Source organism: Lygodium microphyllum, chromosome 24, assembly GCF_053477565.2.
Source record: "Lygodium microphyllum isolate KBCC chromosome 24, Lygodium_microphyllum_v1.1.10, whole genome shotgun sequence".
In the NCBI taxonomy this organism is placed as follows: Eukaryota; Viridiplantae; Streptophyta; class Polypodiopsida; order Schizaeales; family Lygodiaceae; genus Lygodium; species Lygodium microphyllum.
In genome coordinates this window covers 23,972,913-24,000,482 of record NC_141158.1, presented here as the reverse complement: position 1 = coordinate 24,000,482, position 27,570 = coordinate 23,972,913, and the positions used below count along the sequence as shown (strand labels likewise).

Below are 27,570 nucleotides of genomic sequence, written 5' to 3'. Positions count from 1 at the left end.
TATCCTCTCGAGTGACTCATGCTTGGTCTCAGTCTTGGCTATGATCTATATGTATCGGGCTGAGCGATCTATCTTTTACATTCATAGTGGTTGTTTCTCTTTCTAGTGTGCTTTCAATATCTAGACCATTAGATAATAATCCTAAACCACCTTTGCCCCTAGTTACACCTCAACAGATTGAGATGCAAATTGGATCTTCCAAGATCAAGAGAGTTGAATATAATTAGAGCACATATTGGCTCTTAATCCATTAGCACGCCCTTTTCTAAATCTTCACTACATGGGTGTGTCTTCATAGGCAACTTGAATCACCATCTCCTCTAATTTTTATTTGATCCAAACATTGTATTTTATATTAGGCTGTATTTACATATGGATTTGACGTTATTAAGGTGTACATCCTATTAGTCATCATCAAGATTTTGGGTTTTCCACATCACTCAGCTTTGCATATCACATGTATTGAGCCAACTCACTCTCTTGGAAGCAATTCCACCAACCCCTCCTTACCCCTAGCTTCTCTTAATATGTGTTTTTTTGTCCTATGCAAGTTTGAGGCATTTTAAATAATGACAATACGCCTTCCTTTCTTTCTTTCCCTAAGAAGGATCAAGTACCAAGGTGCTTGCAAACATGAATTACTCTACAACAAAGTCATGGTATAACTTCATGTTTCACGATGTCTTATGTACTTGGAGTAGCCATGTCATACGATAAAATCTTGCAATTACCCAACAAATCATAATTGCGAATCATAGAAAAGCACAAAGCCCCCCGAAATAATAATAACAATAATAAACTGAAGTATATGCTCTTTGCTCCTTACCTGACAACCCCTACTATTTCCTCCACAAACACACTTAATAATTCCATTGTTATTTGTACTGTTTCTTCTAATCTTACAGCTCTCTAGAATGAGAGACAGTGGCAGGCAACCTTCGCCTAGACCTCAGTATGGGAAGGTGCTTATTTTCAACAAACGTACATACGCTTGCTTGTCAGGTTTAATGATCCCAAATTTCTGAGTTCTCTGCAGAGTAAGAAAGCATTCCAAGGCCATAATGATACCTTTGGAACATGTGCCACAACTTCTATTTGATTGGAATATACAACCAATATCGCAACATTTTAGATCATACAACTAACATACTCCAGTACCTATTGTACCAAACACAATCATCCAGACAACCAACATTCTTCAGGTTCAACTTCTCAAGACACACCCACACTGAACCTTCATTACAGGAAGTGTGCTTGACCATTATTAATTGTGGCTTTCAACGGGATTTTCACTAGTGAAAATCCATGTATAATGAACAGAGGGGAAATTGTTCAGCCTTGTATACCAGCTTGATATATACTGGATTGAGTTCTGTGTGGTTACAAAATTTTCTCTAAAAAACCCTCAAATTTTCAAGCTCTTCTCAATGTAGAGCCAACTGTACATTCACTAATGCCGAGATAGAATCACATTTTCCTTGCAGCTGAAATTCATGTAATTACACAGAATGGCCCACTACACATACATGGAATTCAGAATGCCTATTGCTCGACTCATCCTGAGAATCAAACACTGCAGACTTTCTAGGCTGACCACAAAATTGAAGGGGAGGAAAATCCTCGTCCTTTAGAAGGTATGAACCTTGCGCTGAGCTGCAAAATTTGTTGAATGTGTTAGATTGATGAAATAAACTGAGAGAGAGAGAGAGAGAGAGAGAGAAGGCATCGATCCAACGGTAGAAAGATTATAACAGTAACTTAACAAGTTAAACTAACCAATCAGAAGTCTAAATGATTGGACACCTTGACTTACCCACTGCCTTGGCAACAGCCAAAATAGGAATACAAACAGCATTGTTGTAAAGGTACAGAACCTAGATGTCAGGTATATAAGCTAGACTTAAGATCTCTGTGGTTCAAAGTAAGAAAAACCATTAATTAGTTGACCGCAAACTGTAGAGCTGAGTGTCCAGGAGGATATCTGTTGTGTTGTATCAACTCATATACCTATAATTGTCAAGTGGCTTGATGTATACTCAGAGCTACCAAAACTGACAGGTTTCTCTCTATCATCTTTAGTATTTCTGTATGCTTTCTACAATGCACTTGTTACATGCAGACACATTGACTACTGATTCTCTGTGCACTGGACTCACTGCTGGAGCCCCGTGTTTTAAAAGGCCTCTATCATATATGTGCAGCCACAGCTCCTAAAATCTCTGTAAATATTGCATAAATTAATTGACACTTTAATTGGTGACACTTCCCCTTAAGAACTGTTTTCATCCTCATAAAGAGAACTAGGAAGGTCTACCTGCAAGTGGGAAACCTTTCCTGAATAGTGCTCACCATGCTCCCATGTTAACTCTTTTACTGGACAATGCTGGGTCCCCAATGTGTTGGGCAAAGGGCAGACAGCCAAATACCTCTGGTTCCTTGACATCACAACAGTCCAGCCATTTGTACAAGCATTGGACTCCATCCAGAGAAGCTGACCTATTACTGCACAGCCCACCTCTCCCCTGCAGGCAGAGCTCTAGTGGTCGGAACCCCTAGGTCAAAGATCGAGAAAGGGCACAGATTGGCGAGTGCCCCCACATCTCATGGGCTAGTTGGGAGGCCGGCCTAGCTCGTACCATCAAGACATGGCGGGAGGCATACAGGATGGCGGACGAGGAGGTGCTGCAGCGAGTATCAAGCTGCCAGAGAGGAGTGGAGTTGAGGAGAAGGGAAATAGATGACAGGGCAAACCACTTGATAAGCTGGAGTGGGATCTAGGAGAGTGGCTATGGCCGGCCACTGTAGTCGCCAAGAAGCCACCGAGGTTCTTGGAGTACACTGCTAGCATTGGCGGACATGTATTGATGCAGAAGGATATGGATTGGATGCCATCACGTAGCAGGCAGTGGGTGGAGCACAGCATCACGGAGCTGTTTCGACGGACCTTCTGGCGCCGCCTATGGGATAGCTGGAGGCCGAGGAGGGTATCGTATTTCTTATGGCTGGTGGCAAATGGAGGCTTGGCGGTGGGAAGTTGGCTTGCCCAGATGCAAAAGGAGGGAGTTTGGAAGCACTGCACACAGCAGCCTATGGAAACCCCAAAGCACTGCCTTTGGTTGTGTAAGAAGGCGCAGATCATGTGGAGAGGAGCATGCCGCATCCTTCGCCGTATAGCACCCAGCCTTGGATGTATCTCATGGGAAGCTTTCTGCTGGCACGCAGTCAGCCAAGGCCGTCACCTTCTGTACGAGACCGGGATGCAGGGCACGATATTCGTCATCGAGGCAAGGTCATGCGCAGTGGTCAGTTTGGAGACTCTACCCATCCGCCAAGTATTGGAGCCCACACCAGAACGCTCTGAGGTATGGGAGATCATAGGGAGTCTTATTGGATGGCATAATTGGAAGGCATGGTGTCAAGAGGCTTTCGGCGGAGAGAGACTTTCAGTACAGGCGACCTTAGCAGAGCTCTAGACCTCCATTATCCACTCCCTCCGTGGCCGTTGGGATCAGGTGCAGGGCGAGTCCAAGGCTCGCCAAGAGCTCCGTTGTCATTTCATGCGTACTTGGGGGAGCTAGGACCTGTTTTTCGTGATGCAGGCAGACAGCCCCAGATGGCGATACACACCCCCCCCCCCCCCCCCCCCCATGCTTCTCGCCCCCATCCCTCCCACACCGCCCTGAGAGGCTTGTATACATGATGTATTTGTGACTTGTTGAGAATGAGCACTCTGTTGTAATCAGTTTTTTTGAGTAATATAATCAACCACATTTTATTTGCAAAAAAAAAAAAAAAAAAAGATATTTCTTTATAAACTCAAGACTAGGTAAGCAGTTGAAACAAGAAACTGTGAGTACTCCTTCCTCTTCTTTTCCTTCAAACAATTTTGCTTTCAAAGGTCAAAATGAAGTAGGTGCACCTTCATCATCATCATTTCAATTTAATGTATTTAATAGACAAAAGAAACCCACATTATTTTCCACATCTACACGTATCACAAATCCATATAATCTCCCTCCCATCCCACCATCTTATTCCGCTACCACATCCTTTCAACGTCCATTTAGTGCACCACATGTTGCATCTTATGTAGAATCACATGTATTTTCATTTACGACACCAAGGGGTTCTTCAAACTTAAGCACAGCCGTTAGGGCCTCATCTCTTCCTCAATCGGGTGGTGTTCTACCTTTTTCTCACACACTTTCGAGATCATTGCAGCCTGGGTATTTCCCCCCAATCTCTCCCGAGTGTCGATCAATTGGTGCCAGAGTTGTTAGATATGATCAATGCCCCACCCTCATTAGGTGCTACCAATGATCCATGGTGCTCAAAGTTGTAAGGCCCCCATTATGAGGAGAAGCCAAATGTGAGCCCGGACATTGGTTGAGTCCTGACTTGTATATCAGATGAGGTCTATGTGACCGGATGGCAAAAAGGTGACTGTTGTGGGTCTAATCTTTGGGTTAGACGGAGTGGTTAAGCTGGTAGCAACTCGAGGCACATTGCATTGAGTTGCGTGGTAAGGGAGTTAAAAGGGGCCCCTATTGTGGGGTCCGGGGGCCGCGGAAGCGGCCCCTGGCTGGGGGGTCCCAGGGGGGCCAGCGGCCCCCCTGGCGGGGGTCCGGGGGCAGCGCCCCCGGCCCGATGGTAAAGGGAATATTCCCTGGAATATTCCCTGGCCGACTAGTGGAGGCTCATATGGTAGGTCGGTCAGCAGGCCGACCTAACGACCTTCGCGGGCTATAAAAGCTAAACCCCTTCGCAGCCATCTTACACTGATCTTTCACCCAGTCAGAGTTGTTGTTCCAGCTAGCCTTAAGCTCTTCACCTATCTTCTGTCTAGATCGCCATCTAAGCTTCACACAGTGGAAGCGCACGGGTGGACAGAGCCATCTTTGTATCAGTTGTTTGGAGTTAAAGAATTTTACTGATTCTCCTCTTATCTGTTGTGTACTCTCTATCTCTTTCTCAGATTCTGTTCGCTGCGCCGTGTAATATTTTACATGGTATCAGAGCCCAGGGGGCTCTAGAGATCGGAGAGAGTGCAAGAGGCAAAGGCTTCAACAGCAAAGAGAAACGATGTCGACTCCGGGAAGCAGTTCTGGCGCATCAGGAAGCGGTGCAGGAGGTGGTGCTGCTGTACCGGCTATTCAAACACTGAGGATTCGTCCACCAACCTTCAGCGAAAGCAAGTTAGATGGTACAAACTACACCTTGTGGAAGTTCAAAATTACTACTATCCTTGATTCTTATGAGCTTCTGGAGACTGTGCTGGGGACTGACGCAGAACCACAGCCTACCCCCGACCCATCAAATCCTAGTGTGATGATTCCTCCGAATGCAGATCTTCTACGAGCTTGGAAACGAAGGAATGCAGATGCATTGTGTGCCTTAGTTACAAGCTGTTCTGACAGTGTTTTGACTCTGATTCAGCATACAACCAAAGCGTCAGAGGCTTGGAATGTACTAAGGAGTCAGTATGAAACACGAAACCAAACAAGGATTCAAAACTTGGAGAATCAACTAGCAGCGGAGAAGTTTGCTGAAGGAGAGACGGTTGAAGCATTCATCACTCGGATTAAGAATCTGCGCGACCAGATGGCTGGCGCTGGGATACAAAAGACTAGCGAAGAGCTAGCTCGGAGGTGTCTTCGGATTTGTCCACAAAAGTTTGATGGACTAGTAACTGCCCTTAATACTCAGGTGAGACCTCAAGCTTTGACTTTTGAGGAGTTTTGTGCATTATTAATGGAGGAGGAGTTGAGGCTGAAAGCCCGAGAAGGAAGCAACAATGGAGATGCTGCATTCTCTGCCAATGCAAAAGGCAAAGGTGTTTCCTCCACCAAAAATGATGGTGACAAAAAGAAGAAGGGCGGCAAGAAGAAGTTTCAAGGAGAGTGCTTCTACTGTAAGAAGAAAGGACATGCAATTGCAGATTGTCGTGTCAAGAAGGCAGATGAAAAGAATGGTACCCTTAAAAGTAAAGGGAAAGAGACAGCCAATACGGCTGAAGCAGAGTTGGAATTATTCATGGCGACCATTGAGGAAGTGTGCTCCTCGGCGCAAGAAGAATCTACCACTGACTCTTGGGTGTTGGATAGTGGGGCCTCCCGTCACATGACCAACAAGAAAGGTCTATACAGTTCTATGCAGCCTCTACAAGAATCCATCACTGTGACGGTTGGAAATGATGCTAAATGCCCTGCTGCGGGCACAGGTACTATTTCTTTTGTTGCTGCAAATGGTGAAGTCAAAAAGCTTTCAAATGTGTTGTATGTTCCCGAAATCAGAAGAAATCTCTTATCAGTTGCTGCCATAACTGATCTTGGTCATGAAGTAAGGTTCAAGAAGACAGGTGCAGAAATTATTGATAGTGCTGGCACAATTGTTGGCAAAGGAGAAAGGAGGAACAACCTGTATGAGCTAAGTGCTCTTACAGCCACCGCTGGAGTGGGCACAAGTAAGCTTTGGCATGAAAGGTTTGGACACATCGGATTTGCAGTATTGAAGGAGATGCAAAAGCAAGGTATGGTTGCTCACCTACCTACAATAACTGAATTGAAGGAACCATGTGAAGCTTGTATGATGGGCAAGCAACAGAGAAAGGCATTTCCACAAGAAAGCAAGAATAGAGCACATGCTCCTCTAGAGTTGGTGCATGCTGACTTGTGTGGTAAGATGCCTACACAGGCCTTGGGGGGATCTTCTTATTTTATGTTGATTGTCGATGACTACAGTAGGAAGATGTGGGTGTACTTCCTTCGTGATAAGGCTCAAGCTTTTGGTAAGTTTAAAGAATGGCTAATACTTGTTGAGAATGAAACAGGGAAAAGTGTGAAGAAATTTAGAACAGATGGTGGTGGTGAGTTCAACTCAAAGGAGTTTGAAGGCTTTTGCAAGAGCAAAGGGATCAAGCGTCAATTGACGACGCCTCACACACCTCAGCAGAATGGTGTTGTGGAACGCAGGAATCGTACCATTGTGGAGATGGCAAGATGCATGCTAAAGGGCAAGGGATTGCCTAACCATTTTTGGGCTGAAGCTGTTAATACTGCAGTCTACATTCTAAATCGGAGCTACACAAAGGCTCTCAAGGGAAAAACACCTCATGAGGCTTACACTGGTAAGAAACCATCTGTTTCACATTTCAGAATTTTTGGATGTGAATGTTATGCACATGTTCCAGATGAGAAGAGAAACAAGTTACAACCAAAAAGCAGAAAATGTATCTTCTTGGGTTATAGTGATGAGCAGAAGGCTTACAAGTTATATGACCAAGAGGCAAAGAAGATCATCGCGAGCCGTGATGTGGTGTTCAAGGAGGAGCCGCATACAGTGGAGGAGGAGAAGGCAAGGTCTTCCACTTTATCATCAAGCGAAGAAGTAGTCCACTATGAACCTGTCCCGAGAGCTATCCCTATCCTTAAGGAGGAGGAAGCATCATCTTCAGATGATGAGGAAAAAGTTCACCAACCTGACATCACCCCACCGGAAAAGCCATTGCCGCGTTGGGTGAAGCAGCTCTATGACCACAATAATCCTATGCCTGCATCTGTTGAGGAGAAGGCAGACGGACCAAGGAGGTCTCAGAGAATAGAGGAGCAAAGGAGGGCTTCTGCTCACATAGTCAACATGGCCTTGATGGTTGAGATTATGAGAGAAGTAAAGGAGCCAACTGACTTAGAAGAAGCACTTGCAGATCCATCATGGAAGGCTGCTATGCAGGCGGAGTATGACAGCATAATGAAGAATGACACTTGGGAGCTAGTGGATCGGCCAGCAAAGCGGAAGATTATTGGCACCAAGTGGATCTGGAAGGTAAAGTACAAGGCTGATGGTACCTTAGAAAAGTACAAAGCTAGACTGGTTGCCCAAGGATTTTCACAAGTTGAAGGGTTTGATTTTCAAGAGTCATTTGCCCCAACTGCCAGAATGACCACTATTCGCACGGTACTTGCAGTGGCTGCCCACAAGAAGTGGCCAGTGTACCAAATGGATGTTAAGTCAGCGTTCTTAAATGGTGACCTCAAGGAGGAGGTGTACGTGGCTCAGCCACCAGGGTTTGAGGCCCCCCATTCTGAGAACAAAGTGTGTAAACTGAAGAAGGCATTGTATGGGCTGAAACAAGCCCCCAGAGCATGGTACCAGCGGATAGATAGGTTCTTTTTAAACCTAAACTTCAAAAGATGTGCCTCAGATGCTAACTTGTATGTTTACAGGGATGGTAAAAAGTCTGTAGTGATTGTCCTATATGTGGACGACCTTCTTATTACAGGTGACTATGAAGATATGATCAACCAAACTCGAAAGGCTTTGAGTTTTGAGTTTGAAATGACAGACTTGGGCTTGCTGCACTATTGTTTGGGGATTGAAGTCTGGCAAGAGCCAGGAAAGATCTTCATCTCTCAGAAGAAGTATGCATGGGAGATCTTGAAGGCATTTGGCATGACCGAGTGCAAGGAGATAGCTACACCTATGGAGGTGAATGTAAAGTTATCCGTTGAGGATACATCAGCACTAGCAGACATTGGGAGGTATAGGAGGTTAGTCGGCAGTCTAATCTACTTGTGTAACACCAGACCAGATATCAGTTTTGCTGTTGGTGTTTTGAGCAGGTTCTCAAACAAACCTCATGAGAGTCATTGGAAGGCTGGGATGCGGGTGCTCAGATACTTGAAGAAAACTCTTGACTATGGTATCACATACAGTTTCGGAACTTCTCTTGTGGGGAACTGTGACTCAGATTGGGCAGGAGACATTGATTCCAGGAAGTCAGTTTCTGGTTATTGTTTCTCTTTGGGTTCAGGAATTTTCTCTTGGATTAGTAAGAAGCAACCAACAGTGGCATTGTCTTCTACCGAAGCAGAGTACAAGGCAGCTTGTTTTGCTGCATGTGAGGCCGTATGGTTGAGAAGGATTCTATGGCATATGGGAGTGCAGGATGAAGAACCAACTGTGCTGAGATGTGACAATCAGAGTTGCATCGCCATTGCCAAAAATCCAGTGTTTCATGCACGCACCAAACATATAGAGATCCAGTATCACTATGTGCGTGATTTGATGGAGGATGGGATAGTGGAATTGGTCTACTGTCCAACAGAGGAGAATGGAGCAGATATCTTCACCAAAGCACTTACGAAGGATCTGCTTCAAGTTCATCTTCAGAGACTCGGCATTGGGCCGAGGAGATAGTTCACCTATGGGTGGACATTGAGGGGGGGTGTTAGATATGATCAATGCCCCACCCTCATTAGGTGCTACCAATGATCCATGGTGCTCAAAGTTGTAAGGCCCCCATTATGAGGAGAAGCCAAATGTGAGCCCGGACATTGGTTGAGTCCTGACTTGTATATCAGATGAGGTCTATGTGACCGGATGGCAAAAAGGTGACTGTTGTGGGTCTAATCTTTGGGTTAGACGGAGTGGTTAAGCTGGTAGCAACTCGAGGCACATTGCATTGAGTTGCGTGGTAAGGGAGTTAAAAGGGGCCCCTATTGTGGGGTCCGGGGGCCGCGGAAGCGGCCCCTGGCTGGGGGGTCCCAGGGGGGCCAGCGGCCCCCCTGGCTGGGGGGTCCCAGGGGGGCCAGCGGCCCCCCTGGCGGGGGTCCGGGGGCAGCGCCCCCGGCCCGATGGTAAAGGGAATATTCCCTGGAATATTCCCTAGCCGACTAGTGGAGGCTCATATGGTAGGTCGGTCAGCAGGCCGACCTAACGACCTTCGCGGGCTATAAAAGCTAAACCCCTTCGCAGCCATCTTACACTGATCTTTCACCCAGTCAGAGTTGTTGTTCCAGCTAGCCTTAAGCTCTTCACCTATCTTCTGTCTAGATCGCCATCTAAGCTTCACACAGTGGAAGCGCACGGGTGGACAGAGCCATCTTTGTATCAGTTGTTTGGAGTTAAAGAATTTTACTGATTCTCCTCTTATCTGTTGTGTACTCTCTATCTCTTTCTCAGATTCTGTTCGCTGCGCCGTGTAATATTTTACAAGAGTTTGTCTCCATGGCATTACCTAGTGGACTCTCTGGTTATTATGTTATGTCCCAACTGACATTTAGACAAGGCTTATATATCCCAGTGCCTCCACCGGCACCTTATGAAAACATTCATGTTCCAGTGCCTCTGCATCAATCAGCACTCATTCGACACTCATAGCCTATTTCTTCCTTCCCACCTCTCTCCTCCCCTCCCCCCCCTCCTTATCAAACACCTCCACCACCACCACCATCTTATCCTCCACATCCATCTTACCCCACATTCCCGACACCTCATACTTCTACCTCATCTTCCACCAAGCATGCATTCAATGACAAGACTCATTTTAACGGGTCAAACTTTACAACTTGATTCTACTTGATGAGACATATCCTTGACTTACAAAACCTATGGGATCTTGTGCAGGGGTTGGAACCCCAATCCGATCCCACACTAGTTCCATACGAGGTCGTCCGCTCATGGAAGGCTAGGAATGCATTTGCTATTGTCAAGTTGATGCAGGCTTATTGCCTGAGTTTCATTCTGAACTTTAGCATTTTGACTTAGAGTCAGAGCGATGGCACACTTGACTGACCGTTATGCAGCTTGGGATAGGATCTGTTGAATAAATCTTAACCATGAGCTTCAAAACTTCAAAATCTTTGATCGGGACAACTTGAAAGTTAAGTTGGCTGAGTATCAACGTCTCCTTGCTAAATTCTCCACTGTAGGGACTCCTAAGTCCTTTAATTATCAGGTCACCTTGTTTCTTAACAAGCCGCCGTGTAAATACTTCAATTTTGTGCAACAAGTGGTTTCTCTGCCCAGTTTACCCACATTCTATAAATTTGAATGTCAACTATTGCATTATCCATGGTTATTCGATCAATTTCATATGAATAATCCCTCAGAAAGGACTCTTATTGCTTATTCTCAAAAGGGACAGTAGGGGAAGGGTAAACAAAATCAAAATCAAGCAGGGGAATCATAAGGAAACTCCCAGTCTCAATTCAAATCCAAGTGGCAGAATGTACCTAAGAAGAATAGGTATTGTCAACATTATCAAAAGGCTGGCCATTTTAATGATGAGTATCAATCAAAGGCAAGAGGCATAGCACCAAAATCCAAGTCATAGCTCCCCGCTCCTTAGTCACACAATCCCCATCAAGAGAGGTAAGGTGATGGCAAGGGGCAATGGAAAGGTCAAACTCTCACTGCAACTAGTCAACCATCTCAGTTGATAACGTTCTCAACTCCAAAGGGCTTGTCTAGCTCTGCAGAGGCCCATATTGTCTCCGTACAGACATCCAATGTGAGTCTTGTCCACATCTGTGAGTTGCCTCTCAACAAGGTTACCGTAGAGGCCGACTCGTCATAACCAAGCATATCAACACCTATTTGGATTATCAACAATGGAGCTCGAGCCCTTGTAGCCACAGGTCCGTGTAGAACACAACTCCTTAGTCAAGATCCAAGCTCAAGGTTGCGTCAGTATTGCCATTGACAAGGGTCCGAATCTGGCTTCGCTAGACAATGTATACTATGTCCCTCAACTTGGGGGGAACTTGTTATTTGTTCAGCAGCTTTGCCGGTTGGGGCGAGCAATTTTCTTTGCAACGACCACAATCAAGGTCCTTGACTCTCAGATTGGTTTAGTGATTACTCACAGTGAGGCACAACCTAATGGCCTATACCACATGACCCATTTTCTTACCAAGCCAATAGCCCAAGACTCCGTGTTCCACAGCTTCTAGGCATTAGCCACATCTCGAGAGCCTATGAGCAATAGGCGTCTTTGGTATTTCCTCTTGGAATAAAGGCCCTTTTTCACCTCCATGTATAGTACACGTACATTATTTAGTTGTACATATGAATGCACCCTTACGTGTCCTAAGTATAAATATATTTTATTCTTGGTATACCAACACATTGTTAGTACATCCAAGTCAAATTGTACTTTCACACACACACACACACACACACTCTCTCTCTCTCTCTCTCTCTCTCTCTCTCTCTCTCTCTCTCTCTCTCTCTCTCTCTCTCTCTCTCTCTCTCGTCGAATAGCTACTCACTCTGCAGCTCAGCTCCAACAACTGCTATCAAAGCTAAAGGTACAAGCCGACAGTCACTCGTCATTGAAACTGACAAGTCAAATAGATTGCTCGCGATTAGCACTAGTCGTCAAGTTCCAGTAGCTGACTGGTCAACGGGACAGCCTTTGATTGACACTCGTCATCAAATCGCAGTGCCTCTTCCCAAAATTCATGAGGGAGATTAGCAAGACAGCATGCACTGTATCCTTTCACATAAAGTCATATCATATCTTTTAGCCACCCCATTTGAAGAAGGCATAGTTGCCAAGTATGAAAGGTACGATACGGTACAGTACAATAAAATACCGTACTAAATGGTACCTTAAGATTTTATAAGGTACGGTACGATATTAGTACAAAAAAAATAACTTGATTATTTTGGACTAAAGATAATAGAATAGATATTTCAAGTCTAAATAGCAATGCTATTAGAGTATATAAAATGAGTACTAACATGCCAAAACCTAATGTTGCATGCCCAACATGCGCTACTACTACCTACAACTTATAACTACATAGATGGAAGTGGATACATCATACATGCATGATCATAAAAATAAGAGAAGTGTGGGCTTGAGAGAGAGAGAAGGTTGAGAGAAATTGTTTGAATCTCAAATGACCTAATCTCATGGGAGAATCATATTAATATAAGGAGCATTTAGCTCGTCCCAAAGTGCAGTTTGAATAGGAAAGATGTATCCATTAAGTTGATACCTTATGGTACTAATACGTAAGGTACGGTACCTAAAGTATGGTATAGTATCAAACCTTTCGTACGTAGTACTAGTGCAACTAGAGACAAGAAGATGCTAGAGAGAGAGAGAGAGAGAGAGAGAGAGAGTGAGAGAGAAGGTTGAGAGGGAGAGAGAGAGGAGAGGCTTGAGAGAAAAAGAGGGTGTGAGAAGCTTGAGAGAGAGAGAGAGAGAGAGAGAGAGACTTGGGGGAGAAATAAGAAAGAAAGAAGAAAAAAAAAGAAAGTTCAAAGAAAAAAAGAAAGTTATAGACTTAAAGGAGTGGCAAAAAAGTGCCCTTTTTTTGTACTAAATCGTACGGATACGTACCGTACCGTACCGTACTGATCAGTCTGTACTACGTACGGAAACAACCCTAGAAGAAGGGCTATAAGGGGCTGTAAGCTCCCTCTTAATTCCATGCAAGTCACAAAAAGACTTGAATCCATTGGATGCGAACTCACCCCCATTATTAATTCTCAGGCATTTCAGATTTCTACTTGTCTGCGTGGTCACAAATGCATCAAAAGTTTTAAAGACACCAAACACTTCGCTTTTCTTTTTCAACAGATAAACCCAAATCTTCTTGGAACAATCATCAATAAAAGAAACAAAATATACAGCACCAAACAACGATTTCACGGGCATACTACATACATCAGAATGCACTAAGTCCAAGACATTGAACTTACGAGAGACACCACAATAAAAGGAATTTTTCATTTGCTTTCCAAACTGACAACCATTACAAAAATCAAGTTTAGAGCCTTTTCCATCAACCCTCTTCAAAGAGGTAAGGATATCAAGTCCTTTCTGGCTCATATGGCCTAATCTCTTATGCCACAACTCCAAATGACAACCAATTTCAGCAAACAATTACAAGGAACTTGCCATTCAAAACTTTACAGTGCAAACAATACAAAGTGCCCTTCTTGGTTCCTTTTGCAATCAGCATGGAACCCTTTTTCAATTTCCACAAACCACCACCAAACAGTGTAGTGTAACAATGCAAGTCAGGTTGACCAACAAATAGTTAACTCTTCTTGATGTCAAGGCACATATCTGACATCTTTCAATACAAGCTCTTGCCCATTATCTAAAGACAAGTGTACAGTTTCAATCCCATCAATGCTACAAGCATGGTTATTTCCAATGTACACTTTTCCATAACTACCTGCATTGAGCATAGCAAAACACTCCAAGCAAGGAGTTGCATGGAAAGAGGCACTAGAGTCTGCAATCCAAGTCTAAGAGACACCATCATCAACTGACAAAAGTGCATCAATCACATCAGCCTTGGTAATCTACATATCCTGCATGTGACATACAAGGCATACTTAACTGCACATAATACATCAGCCTCTGTATCTGAAAGCTCCTCTATGACTACACTTGAGGCCACATTGGCCCTTTCCTTTCCTTTGGCTGCCTCAAATACATCTGTCTTATCCTCTTTCTTCTTTTTGTCTCCTACATTCTTCTTTCTCTCTTGTTTTTTCTTGTAGTATCTACAATCAGGCTTCTTGTGGCCCTTCCGACCGCAGTGATAGCAAGTAATATCACTCTTTTCCTTTCCTTTGCTCTTGCTTCTATTTCTCTATCCAGCATTTGCATTTTTCTTTTCAGCCTTGCCTCTTATATTATAAGCTGAGTTGTTGCCTTCTCTACTAGACATACGTCTAGTTTCTTCATTCAAGATTGAACCCCTCACACCATCATATGAGAGATTGGGGTTATTGCTGAGAGAAACCACCAAGGTCTCCCAAGAATCATGTAGTGTCATGATCAAAAAGATCGCCCTCAACTAATTATCAAAATCCAAATTTGCATCCTTGAGTTGATTTAAAATGCCAGTAAATGCACTCAAGTGCTCAACTACAGGCTTTGACTCCATTCAGTCACATATTCACCAACTTGCACATTAAATGCACCTGATTAACAGGTGTGGTGATCTCATAGGTAGTTTTCAGCTTCTCCCATATTGCATAGCCTATATCTAAACCCTTAATGTCTGTCAAAATGTCATCAGTGACACCCATCTTTATGTAAGCCACAGCCTTTTTGTTAACTCTGGCCCAATCTGCATCAAAAATTTGTGTGGGTTTATATTCCTGCAAAGCATCCTCACAATCCTTTAAGAACAATATGCCCTACATAGAGTCTTTCCAAAGGTCAAAGCCATGACCATCAAACCGTTCGATTTCCATCAAACTCTTGATGTTTGAACTAGAAGAAGTTGCAGCTATTTTTATCACAAACACAAAGAGTAAATGCACTGAACTGCAGAAGCACAAGCTGAACCAGCAAATACACTGTTGTTCTTCCTCAAACAATAATAAATCTCTGCTGTTAATACATAAACCAGCCACCACCACACGGGCAAATACTGCTGTAATTTACCAAATTCTGCACAAACCTCAAAATTCCAAATCCAACAATGCATAAATGTCAGCCAATCTGACCCAGTTGAGCAAAATTTTACCAATGCATGAAAAGCTCCAATTTTTCGGGGTCCAATGTCAGGAAATTTCACTCAAAAGAGTGAAATTCCGACAAATTTGATAAAATCCCCAATTTGATTAAGGTCACCACGCACAATGTCTGCAATTTCTGACCTGAATATCACTGCCAGGCATAGATGAGCTCAGATCTGGGAGAAGCCCCAAATTTTCAGGCTCAAATTTGCATAGATTTGACGTTTGTGCTTCTAGTGCGCGAACCCCCGTGAAGGCGAGGGGGAAAATTCAAAAATTAAAGAAATTTCTGATTTTTAAAAACGGGGAAAGGAGGTCTGTTGACCCGTCAAGCATCACATCGCGTTGCACCCTGACTCGTCGTCAACCCCTACTTGCTGCCCGGGCTGATATGTGTGATGTGCAGTCTGACACCACACGCTCAGTCACCTTGCTGCTGCTCGGTCATGCCACACACCTGCTGCCACACGTTGTGCTGCCCGCATTTCCTGTTGCCAGCACTCAGCCCTTCCACGCTGGTCACTCGCTAGACCTCTGCCGAGTGCACCTGCTGTCCCGTTGACCAATCAGCTTCTACTGGAACCTAACGACTAGTGCTAATCGCGAGCAATCTATTTAACCTGTCAGTTTCAATGACGAGTGACTGTCGGCTTATACCTTCAACTCCGATACCAGTTGTTGGAGCTCAGCTACAAAGTGAGCAGCAGGTCGAGGAGTGAGAGTGAAAGAGAGAGAGAGAGAGAGAGAGAGAGAGTGTGTGTGTGTGTGTGTAAAAGTACGATTCAACTTGGGTGTACCAACAATGTATTGGTACACAAAGAATAAAATGTATTTATACTTAGGGCACGTAAGGGCGCATTCACATGTACAACTAAATAATGTACGTGTACAATACATGGAGGTGAAAAAGGGCCTTTATCCCAACATTTCCGCCTAGGGCATCTTGGCTATGACTCTCTTTATGAGTTGACTCTCTGTGAAATGGTTGAGGGCCTTCCTCGCCCGAAGCTAGCTCGAGATGTCTATAACGCATATCAACTCAAGAAGCAGCACCATATCCCAGTCCCTCAACAATCTACACATAGCGCTGAGGTGCCTCTTAGATTGATTCATGTTGATCTTGTGGAGCAACATCCACTGCTACCCTGAACGGTGCCTTGTACTTCTTTTTAATAGTGGATGATCATTCAAGATACATGTGGGTATACTTCCTCAAGCATAAGTCCAATACTTTCACATATTTCTCTGCTTGAGTGTTGTTGGTTCATAACCAGACAAATCATCGCGTTGGTTGCATGAGGAGTGATAGCGGTGATGAGTTTATCTCCCCAAGTTTTCCAAGTTTCTACAACAGCATGGTATCTCTCACCAACTCACCTCTACCAACTCCCCCTCTCAAAATGGAGCCATAGAGCGTAGAAACTGGACAGTCATGGAAATGGCACGCTCTATGTTGTTCGCAACAAAGCTCCCTGAGTGCCTTTGGGTTGAGGCTGCTAACACTATAGTGTACATCCTCAACTCGTACCCCACTATGGCTCTTCCTTAAACAACCCCGTACGAGGCATTCTTTGGCTCTCAGCCTATCATATCCCACTTCAGAGTCTTCGAGTGTCGTACATGTGCACACACACACCTGATGATAAAATAAGAAAGCTCACTCCTCAAGCTGATCTCCTTATCTTTGTCAAATATTCATAAGAAGCAAAAGCCTACCAATTGTTTGATCCTCAAACGAACAAGGTGATCATTAGGAGGCACGTCATCTTTAATGAGAGGGATATCGTGCAATCCTCTGCACAAGATTCTGATCCAATTCCTCCTTCCACATCATTGGAGACTGTACCTACTAAGCCTGGTCTACTATCCGCTCTTGACCTACCTACAAATTCTTCAACTCCCAAGTCTCCCTCTGCGAGACCCGTTATGTCACTGGTGCCAGCAGAGCATGTGGAATTCGGGGATCTTACCACCAGATTCCACTCCGAAGAGACCTAGAAGATCTGCCCCGGCAGCTTGCACCTCAAGCGTCATTTGCATCGTTGTTTACAACTGATTGCATAGCACATTCTGAGCCAAATACATAGCAGGAGGCTCTTCAGCACCCTCAATGGCAAGAGAAGGAGCTAGAGAATATTGACCAAAATGAGACTTGGACATTGGTGGATCATCAGAGCCACAAGAAAGTCATCAAGACAAAGTGAATTTTTGGGACCAAGCTAAAGGCTAACGAGACTTTAGACGAGTACAAGGCTCCTTTTGTCATGCAAGGGTTTCAATAGAAGCATGGTATTGATAATGAAGAGACCTTCGCACCTACTACGCGGTTGACATCTTTTCGGTTATTACTCATGCTAGCCGCTCACCATGGTTGGCCAATACATCAGATCGATGTCAAGAGTGCCTTTTTGAATGGTTATCTGGAGGAGGAAGTCTATGTGGAGCAACCACCAAGATTTCCTTCTGCAAACCCGAGAGATAAGGTATTTCACTTGCAGAAAGCTCTTTCTGCGCTAACGCAATCACCGTGGTCTTGGTTCCATAGCATGGACGAGTTCTTACAGACTCACGAATACTATTCTACCCCTTATGAACCAAACTTATATGTTCGATCCAATGCAAAGGGAGTCAACTCCATCCTGTTGTATACTGATGACTTACTCATCACACAGGCTCCAATTCGACTGCCATAGAGGAAATCAAGGCAAAGCTTAGTGCTACATTTGAAATGGCAAACCTTGGTTTGTTGTCTTACTTATTGGGGATATATGAAGTTCGATCTGGGGGTTGTATTTTTGTGTCACAACAAAAGTACGCACTTCAACTCGTGGAACATTTTACTACGGATCAGACATGGCCAATGGTACGCCTCTCGATCCTACTGTCCACTTATCGAAGGATACTCTAGATCAGCCCTTTGATGCGTATATATATAGGTCTATTGTAGGAAAACTTCTTTGGTTAATTCATACTAGGTCAAACTTAGCTTACTCAATCAATATTTCATAGCACCTAGGATGTCACATTGGATTGCATGTCCTTGTGTTGCATTATTTACAATGTACTTATTCTTATGGCCTCACTTATGGTTCTGGTTTATGTTTGCAGGGGTGCACTAATTCTGATTGGAAAGGAGATCCTGACACCCGACATTCCCATGGTAGCTACCTCTTCACCTTGGGCACGGCTCCCATTTCTTGGTCCAGCCATAAGCAAGAGACGATGGAGACTTCCACGCCTGAGGTTGAGTATAGGGCTCTCTTCAATGGTACCACCGAGGCCATCTACTTGAGGACCTTATTAGCAGCCCTTCACTTCGCTTGTGACTCTCCCACCATTGTCTACTACAACAACCAAAGTGCCATTGCCCTTGCGGACAATTCGATCATCACACCACGGATAGGGCATATGGGAATCCATTTCTACTTTCCCAAAGAGCAAGTTGAGCTAGGCACTATTCGCCTAGAGTTTGTGTCTTTATCAAACAATTTTGCAGACATTTTGACCAAAGCGGTCAACCGGCCGGTTCTTCAATAACTTCTACCCAATATTGACTTGGGTATACCCTCCCCTACTTCAAATTGACGGGGAGAGAATGCTTCCCCTTCTAGTTTAAGAGGGAGTGTCTATTTCTCTTAATAGTGACAGTGATGATACTTACAATTTTTAGACATCCAATCATTCATTTATTCTTTTGTATTGTACTTATGGACATTTGTAACTTCATCTGCACTGTCAAGAGACATAATTATAAAAGGGCACTTAGACAAGTGAACGATTCTCCTTCAAGGGCACTGACCAAGTAGCATCGTTGCATTGCATTTTGCGTGAGCATGGCATCTTGCGTCTCCCTTTGTATTACGCCATGCATTGACATTCTATTCATGTAAATCTGCATCTGTGCATATTTGTCCCTTTTAGGTCTTTTGGAGTGATTGACTCTAGATCTACCATATTCGTGGCATTGCACATGGTAGTCTCCATGGCAGTCCTCCCTAGCTTGCTTGCTTACTTGATTTGCTTGTCTTGCTTGCTTCACATCTTTGTTATATTTGTGTCACCCACACCTTAGCCATTTTCCTTCTTCACCAACACTCAATAATGGTCGAGATAGTATGCTTGTTTTGTGAAGATGTTGGATCTGACCATCCCTTATCACTCTCCCTTTTGGGACACGGATATTTAATAGGACAAACTAATTTGAAACCCTCGCTTAATGTTAAATCTATCAAAACTGCAAAGCCCTCAAAAAAAAAAAAGTCCATAGTTGATTCCATCCGCCTTTGCAGGACTTGATAGACCACTAGGCAGCCAACGTGCACTGTTTGTCCGATGCCCTAGCCTCTCTGGGGTGATCGCTTGGACTCCTTTGGTAAGATAACCATCGCATTTATAGTCTTAGTAGGCCACTGGGCAGCCAACGCGCACCCTTTGTTCGATACTCCGACTGCTTTGGGATGGGACGCCTTAGGGTAAAAGATAAAGAAAAAAATGGCGTGGTTAGCCTACTTCTCATGACATTGTTCTTGGACCTAAGAGGAGATGTTGAGCTAAAAATGCATTAGCATCACTTAAACGACCCCAAAACATGCTTAATTAAGAAAGAAACCTTGTTTATTTAAAAGAAATGTGTTCTTAGAGAGTGTCAATATCCCATAAGCACAAACCCACTTGGGACGGCCCAAACTTTCTATAAATAGATATGATGCCCTCAATTCAGCCCCAAATCTCGTTTTTGCAGGTTTCAAGTGTTTTCAACTTACTGCCCCTACCTCGTTCACGAAGGACATCATAGTCCAAGCTGTCCATTGCAGTCTTCACTCATCTAGCATATATTTCCAGCCCTCCGTCATCAATTTGCTGCTATTTCCAGCCAAGTGACTGCTGTTGTCTATCATCCAGTTGTCGTACAGCCTGCCACATCAGCATACTGCTACGTTTGCAGGCCCCAACTACTGCCCTCCGCATTTGTCGCTGCTGTTTTCTCTCTCCTGCAGCCTGCACTTGCTGTTTTCTCTCGTCCCAGCTTGCATTTGCCATTTTCTCTCTCTTGCAGCCTACATTCACTATTTTCTCTCACCTGCGTTTTTAGTATTTCTCTCTCCTACACTACAGTCTACATCATCAGATCCAGCCTTAGTTGCATTTGTTGGTGTTCAACATCCGAACGCTTTTAGTCTTTCTCTCTCTTGCACTACCGTTTGCATCATCAAATCCAACCTTCCTTGGCTGCATTTGCTGGTGTTCGACATCTGGAGGCTGCCTTGTTGTGATTCAAGATCCGTTTGGAGTACAACACACTCTCCGGCTCATTACCCTTGCCCTGATCCTAGAGATACAGGAGTTCAAGGTACAGTATTCATTCATTGCATAGTGTGTTTGATGCATGAGCATTGTATATTCAATAGTCATATCATTTTATTCTCTCTATGTTCATTGTCTCTAAGTTACCCTAACCCTAACTGTGTCCTTCTATCAGTCTGTGCTTTGTCATACCGTATTATTTGTGTTTCTGTGTTAGGACTACCAAGAAAAGCTCATCCCTTTTACCCCAACAGGTCCCACCCAATGCAACCCAAGTGTTGAACGACAGGTGCTCGTCATCTATCCAAGAACCTACTAAGACTACAAACAGCTTGCCAAAGCATTTGGAACAAGCTGTCCATCTCAACAAATAGTCCACCACCTTGCAGTCTTTCCTTCTCCTATGGCTGATGCAATTTCTTCACATATATGCCACCCTTCTCAACTAACAACCCAACAAAGCATTTGGAACATGCCACCCTTCTCAACAAACAGGCCACTCTCTTGATGTTCAAGCTTCCTCTAAAGGAGGTGACTTTTTCCTAGCATTGAAGCAGGTTTGGAGCAAGAAAAGTGCAGACCTCAATTAGGATAGCTTGTGTTGGTATGTGATTTGAAGCTGGATTGCTGAAGTCACTAGAGTGCTGGAGTCATTTCTTCTTCACCTCCTCTTGCTATATCTCCTTTAGTGCAATCGAACCAACAGCATTTGGCTTTAGTGGAAGTATAGTAGACAGCTTGGAGTTATAGGCAATTTCCTCTCTTCAGATAAAAGAGTCTCCCCCACTAATAATATCAAAGCTAAGCATTAAAAATATGTGTCCTTGTGGCACACCTTGTCGCATGAGCATTCTCATTTGCCTTGTGTAATATTCTTCTATGCATCTCAGTGTGCAGACCACCCATGAGTGTCCTACTCACTTCAAGTCCCCAGTAGTCTCCACCTACAGTCTAGTCACCTATAAACATTTGCATACCTCTTCACTCTTCATCATCAACACCCTTGCAAGTGGTTTATATGCTCTATGTTTTATAATTTGTGAGCCAAAACCATTGGGTAGTTAACCTGCACTATTTGTCCGATACCTTGGCCTCTCTAGGGTGGCCCTTTGGGCTCCCCATGGTCAATAACCATCACCTTGCACACATGTCAAGTGCAAAGTCTAAGTGACTCTCAATACCTTAGTCACCCAAGTAATTAGTGAGTGACACTGGCAAAAGTTGTATAAATTTATGCCAAACATGTATTTGTGGGTGGCTGGTATTAGTTTTGATCTAGGCCATTAATTGGGCCATTAAATGCCCAGTTGTGACATTGGGACTAGGCATCAACTAGTTAATCAATGCCACTCCTAAGCCAACTAATGTGTGGGACAATTAAATGTCCAATGGGGTTTAACATCACTAATGTGAATGGGCACTAGCCAACTCTTGGGCAAGGAAATGGTGCATTAATTAATTTTCAAAAAATAAATTCTGAAATGTAATTATTTAAAGCTGTAAATTATTTTTGGAAAGCTGCCAAGTGGCAAAACAAGCTCCCACTCTTCAAAATTTCCCGTGCAAACTAGAGGAGGGTTGTTTCAAAATTACTGAAGACCCAAAACTTGGATTACCAACTCAAGGCAAGATATTTGCAGCTAAACCAAGGGGTAACCCATTCTCAAATTATTATGGCCAGCATGCAAGATGACCCAATATGTGCACAGATTGTTGTACTATCAAGGAGCAGATTGTGCCTAAGCAATGCTGGTCATTTATGATAGCCCATTGTATTCAATTTGAAGAGGGATCATCCTATATCTCTTTGTACTTCAAATTAGAGCAATACAATTAAAGAAATAACACAAGGGGTGCCAATTGTTGGGGCCAATCAAGTGTTGGCTCTCCAAGATTAGTGGTAAAGTATATATTTCGAAATTTTTATATTTAATGTTGAAACCGGTCTATGACTCGCATAAAGTGGTAGTTCCTTCAATTAACACCTGGTCTTTTCACACACACACAAAAACAGAGACCTCACTCCCTCGCTCAAAACCAAATTGGCCCCAAAGATCGACGCCCCTCTCGGTATTTCTTTATCAATTAAAAGATGGAAAGTTACAAAAATGAAATGTTCCAAAATACATGACTTGTGAGCAGTTGGTTTTCATATTTTCTGAGTAAATCCCAGCTGCATAAGGACAGTACAGCATGACCAGATCAACATCCCTTTTAGGAAAGCATTTTCTGTAACCATAACTCAATGATTCATGTGCAGAATTGCAGTCTGCAGATCTCTGAATTCACTGTTCTTACTATCCAACATATCCAGAACAACATCCCTTTTGGGAAAGCATTTTCTATGACTAAAACTCAATGATTCATGTGCAGAATTGCAGTCTACAGATCTCTGAATTCACTGTTCTTACTCTCCAGATCTCTGAATTCACTGTTCTTACTGTCCAGCATGTCCAGAACAAGATCCCTTTTAGGAAAGTATCATTCCAGCATTAAAACAATCCCACAAACAGCACTAAATCAGAGCTGACAAACCCCGTTTCTGTGTGGCATAGTCATTACTTTCTTTAGTTCCTGCATTGGAGAAGCCAACAGCTGCTCCTGAACCTGGACAGTGAGGCTCTTATCTTAGTAGAAGTGCAAAGAAAACACAAGACTGTACCTTCGATGGAATCAGCCCATCATGCAAAGCATTACCTCCGATAATAGAGAGAGAGTTGACCAAAGGGAGCGAGCTCTACCTCCGTACATGAGTCAGAGACGAAGTACTCTCCCTAGCTGATGAACTTGCAGCAATCTGCCCGCAACTCCTCCAAAACTTCATTCTCAGATCTATCCCTAATGCCTATTACGTTTTTTTTTTTAATGCTCTCTCTCTCTCTTTTGGGAATTTGTGCCACATTGCATACATGTAACAACTTTCTCGTTTAAACCTTCCGGTCTAAAATTCTCCATGTTCGGTGCAAAATTCGACCTCAGCACAGACCAAAGAATTTCTCCTCTTGTAAAAACAAAGATAATGACGCGAACAAATTCTGGGATCCAAAAATAATAACTTCCTAAATTTTAGGGATGGTGACCTCTGCATTCCTCAAGTTGTTCTGAGCAACTTTTATCATTGCAACCACATCAAAAAGTATAATGTGGCTCAGTTACGGTGACTTTTATTCCGTGAGCATTCTTACATGTGCATCTTCTGTCTTGGCCAGGCTCATTGTCCTACACCATCTCCAGTGGCTAAGCACACAATCCCAAACCAATGGCATTCTATTCTTCAGTGCCCATTCAATATGGAACTGGTCCTAAGGCTAAAACAAACCATTAGTCCAATTTGTCCCAATGGCCATCTCTTCTAGCCATGCAAAGATCCCGGCTCAATCCAAGAGAACTCTAGGGGACAAAAGCAACAGCAACTAAAGAAAAGAAAAATAAAATATTTATATAAATAAATAAGGAAAGCAACTACAAAAAGTATCTCCACCTAGTGACAAATGTTGCCTTTTATTACAGTTAAATCAGGTTTATACCACCCTTGCCAAGAAGGAAGGCTGGTTACAAGGTGCCACTTCGACAGTCTCCCTCATGGGGAAATTGCTCGTTTACCCAAGGACCCTTTTACAAATATAACATAATGATTATGTGATGCAAAGAGGAGGATACACAAACAAAGGATGTCGATGTCAAGGACAAGGATACAATGGTGAAACTTATAGGTACCAAATGAATGGTAAAAACACCCTCTCAACGATGGATGTCGATATCAAAGGAGTCGTCTGATGTTGGCCTTTGTGTGGAGTCAAGAAATATGTGGAGGACGATGAATAAGCGCACACCCCAAGCTGAAAGACTTATAGGGAAGTAACCACCATTGTAGCAACAAGAGATGCCTAAAGATCCACCTCATTAGAGGAAATCTCCATGGCAATAGAAAAACAAGGCTCACAGGAAGATGAAACAACAAGGGATCAGCTAACAACTCGTGTCTTGAGCTCAATAATGACTATTGTAAACCTACCATGCTTGTCCTTTACTAAAATCCAAAAGAAAATAGAAAACCAAACATGTAAGTAGTAGAAAAGAACCTACATACCAATGCTTCATTTTGAGATGCTTTAGTGCTAAGCAAAGAAAAATAGTGCAACACTAATGTAAGAGTTAGATGCAATAGAAGCTTAAAATGCATGAGTTAACTAAATAAATGAATATGTGCAACGGAAGATAAATGAAAATACTAAAGGTAGATCAGCATAAGGACCAGTAGCCTATGGGCCCAACTCAATAGCCTATTGAGCTAGGAGTAAAAGTGAATGCTAGACTAGCCTAGTGTACCCTAAGGAGTCTAGAAGGCATGAGCCTAATAATCTGGCCACCATTGTGCAACTCCGTCAAAAAGTCCCTACCAAGGTGCATCACTTAGGCGGGTAAGGTATCTGCATGAACATGACAAATAAGAGCAATAGGTGCTAGTGTTGGGTGAGCATGCCCTCTCAATTGCCCAAAGGGAACACCGCCCATGGGTTCAACAATAGTCTACAATGGTGATAATCTAGGTAGAAGACCCTAGATATTGTTATGACACTCCCTATCTACATGACCCGAGTACTGATATTGAGTGCAAAATCATTTCTATTTAGGGAGCTGTTACCGAATATGTCTAGATTCTTTGATTCCCTCTAAAGATGGGATGTCACCCTTATTAGAACCTACCTTCTTTTCTCAAGAGTTCTTGAACCTCTGGTTTCCCTTTAAGAAGAGAAAAGCACAACATTCTCTAAAGTGGACAATAATGGGGTGGTCTTTTTATGGACTTAATCGTGCAACCTTGCATAATGCAAGGGCTAACACTCAAACTTGTAAAAGGTTGGCAATCAAGGCAACGAAATGGCTTGTTGCATAAAGTGGAGGCATTTTGGGATCATGGTCTTCGTCTAACTTCACTAAGCTAGTGGTGGTGAACTTAAGAGTAAGCGTCTATACTAAACCATCTTGACTTCCAAATCGTCCCCTTCCTTACTCGAAAACTCCTGCACCTCGTGATCAGCATTGATACATCTAGTTTAATCTCTCACCACATAGTGGCCAATGACAAAACTCCAACAATTGGATGCTAGAGAATAGTATTGTAACTATGAGTAAAACTCAAGAAGTAACCCCTACGTCATCTCGACATTTTCTGTGGCATTCCAAGCCTTCTTCGCATAGCCTCTAGACCAACTATTATGTCCCAAAGACCTTGAGACTCAAGCACTCGTTGCGTTAGGTTCAATGAAATTGTAAAATTTGACCCATTGAAATGAGTTTGATTACTAAAAGCATTCTTGGCCATAGCGACTAGAGTGTGCAGCCTCAATCTCAATCAAATGAGGACATTGGAGCTCTAACAAATCCTTTGTCTATCGATTTCTCTCTCTAAGATATTTTAGGTGGAGATTATTTATGTCAATGGCATTTTCTCAATCCATGTGCTATCAGAATATGCAATAAACTAGAGAGACAGTAGGGTTTGCGGGAAGAAACACAATGTGTGTACAGCAAACATTGAGAGAGAAGAAACTCAAAAAACACACAAGAACAAGATGAAGCACGAAATCATCCTATGTGAAGAAGAGCTGATACAATGGAGCCCAAGCTCAGAAGATGACTGCACTCTCCTATATGAATCAAGCGGTAGCACTTGAAGGAAGTTTGCACAATGAAGGGAGAGAAACGTAATCCTCCAAGCAGTGGGCTATCGAAGTAATCATTGGAAGATGAAGGACAACTGTCAAGGGAGTGAAGTGCATTCCTCTGATGCCATCAAGCTGAAGAAAATCACTAGTTATGGAGGGAGCGAAGCGCAATCCTAAAATGCCAGGAAGTGGCCAAGCTGCAAAACGCAAATGTCAAGTGTATGTGAGCTACCAAACGCAAGGAAAGAAGCCCAAATGTTGATGCCTGGATGAAGATGATGATACCACATGTGTGGAGTGATGGCACCAGATGTGGGAGCTACCAAACGCTTGGATGAAGATGATGACACCAGATATGTGGAGTCTCCCCGAGCTGCAAAATACAAACGCCTAATGTGTGTAGATTGATAGCACCATGGATGATGCTGATGCCAAGCTAGAGATGATGACACCAAGATGGGAGAAGGCCTCCAAACAAAAAAACACAATAACGAGTGATGCCTAAAGGGAGAGGGAGTTGACAACAATGTTGTGTGTGCTGACACTAACTGGGGGAAGCTGCAAACACAAACCAGAATCCTATCACTAGATGTAGGGAAGATGATGCCAAGTGCGGAGATGAAAGAAGGTGGCCACACACTACAATGTCCTCCGATAGGAGTATGAGCACCAATGGCGAGGAGAGAGAAGGGTGGTGGAATGATGGAGAGAGAGTGGAATGATGCGAAGGATGGATGATGAATGAGGGAAGAGGTGACCTACATATAGGCCTCAACTGCCTAGGGTGGCACACTATTGTGTAGGCGCCCACTGATAAAGTGCCCAAAATGAGGGCGCCAATCCTTTTCGGGGCTGTCAGTACGAAACCCTATCTCAAGTGAATGAACTAAAGAAGTGATTTCTCAACATGTGCATGACACTGATGACCAGCAACATTGGGCAGGAGGTGTAGTGCAATCATTTTCAGGCAAGTCAGCTGGATTTTACTAGTCCTGCCAGCTTCATAGGCAGTTCTATTTATTCCTGCCCTCCTCTCCATCATCTAGTACATCATTCTATCCAGCCTCCCCCATTCGTTTGTCATCATTTTCCTACCTCTTATCTAAATCCCTCACTAACACTCCATGCTACATGTAGGGGCAGCCTTGTACTTTCAGTTTCAGTCAAATTTTTTCCTTCAATTCCATTGCATTCTCTTGTCTTCATCTTCTCTTCACACTTCATGTTCTTGTTCTTTTCTGTTGCGCACTCTCACATGGTATTACTTGCCAAGTTGGGAGCCAGACATGACCGAAGTGGAGCGTCTTTTCAAGCTGAAGAC

The 27,570-nt window shown here is 43.5% G+C and overlaps 1 protein-coding gene across 1 annotated transcript in view; it reads right to left on the bottom strand.

Moving 5' to 3' along the window:
- Positions 1 to 933: 933 nt before the first annotated feature.
- The window catches only part of LOC148014921 (uncharacterized), a gene marked incomplete at its 5' end in the record, with an annotated part of 90,677 nt that continues 64,040 nt past the window's right edge, over positions 934 to 27,570 (bottom strand). Inside the window, one exon of the mRNA XM_087665143.1 lies at positions 934 to 1,653. Within this exon, the coding sequence (XP_087521269.1) occupies positions 1,500 to 1,653 (154 nt within the window). The remainder of the gene's footprint in view (positions 1,654 to 27,570) is intronic.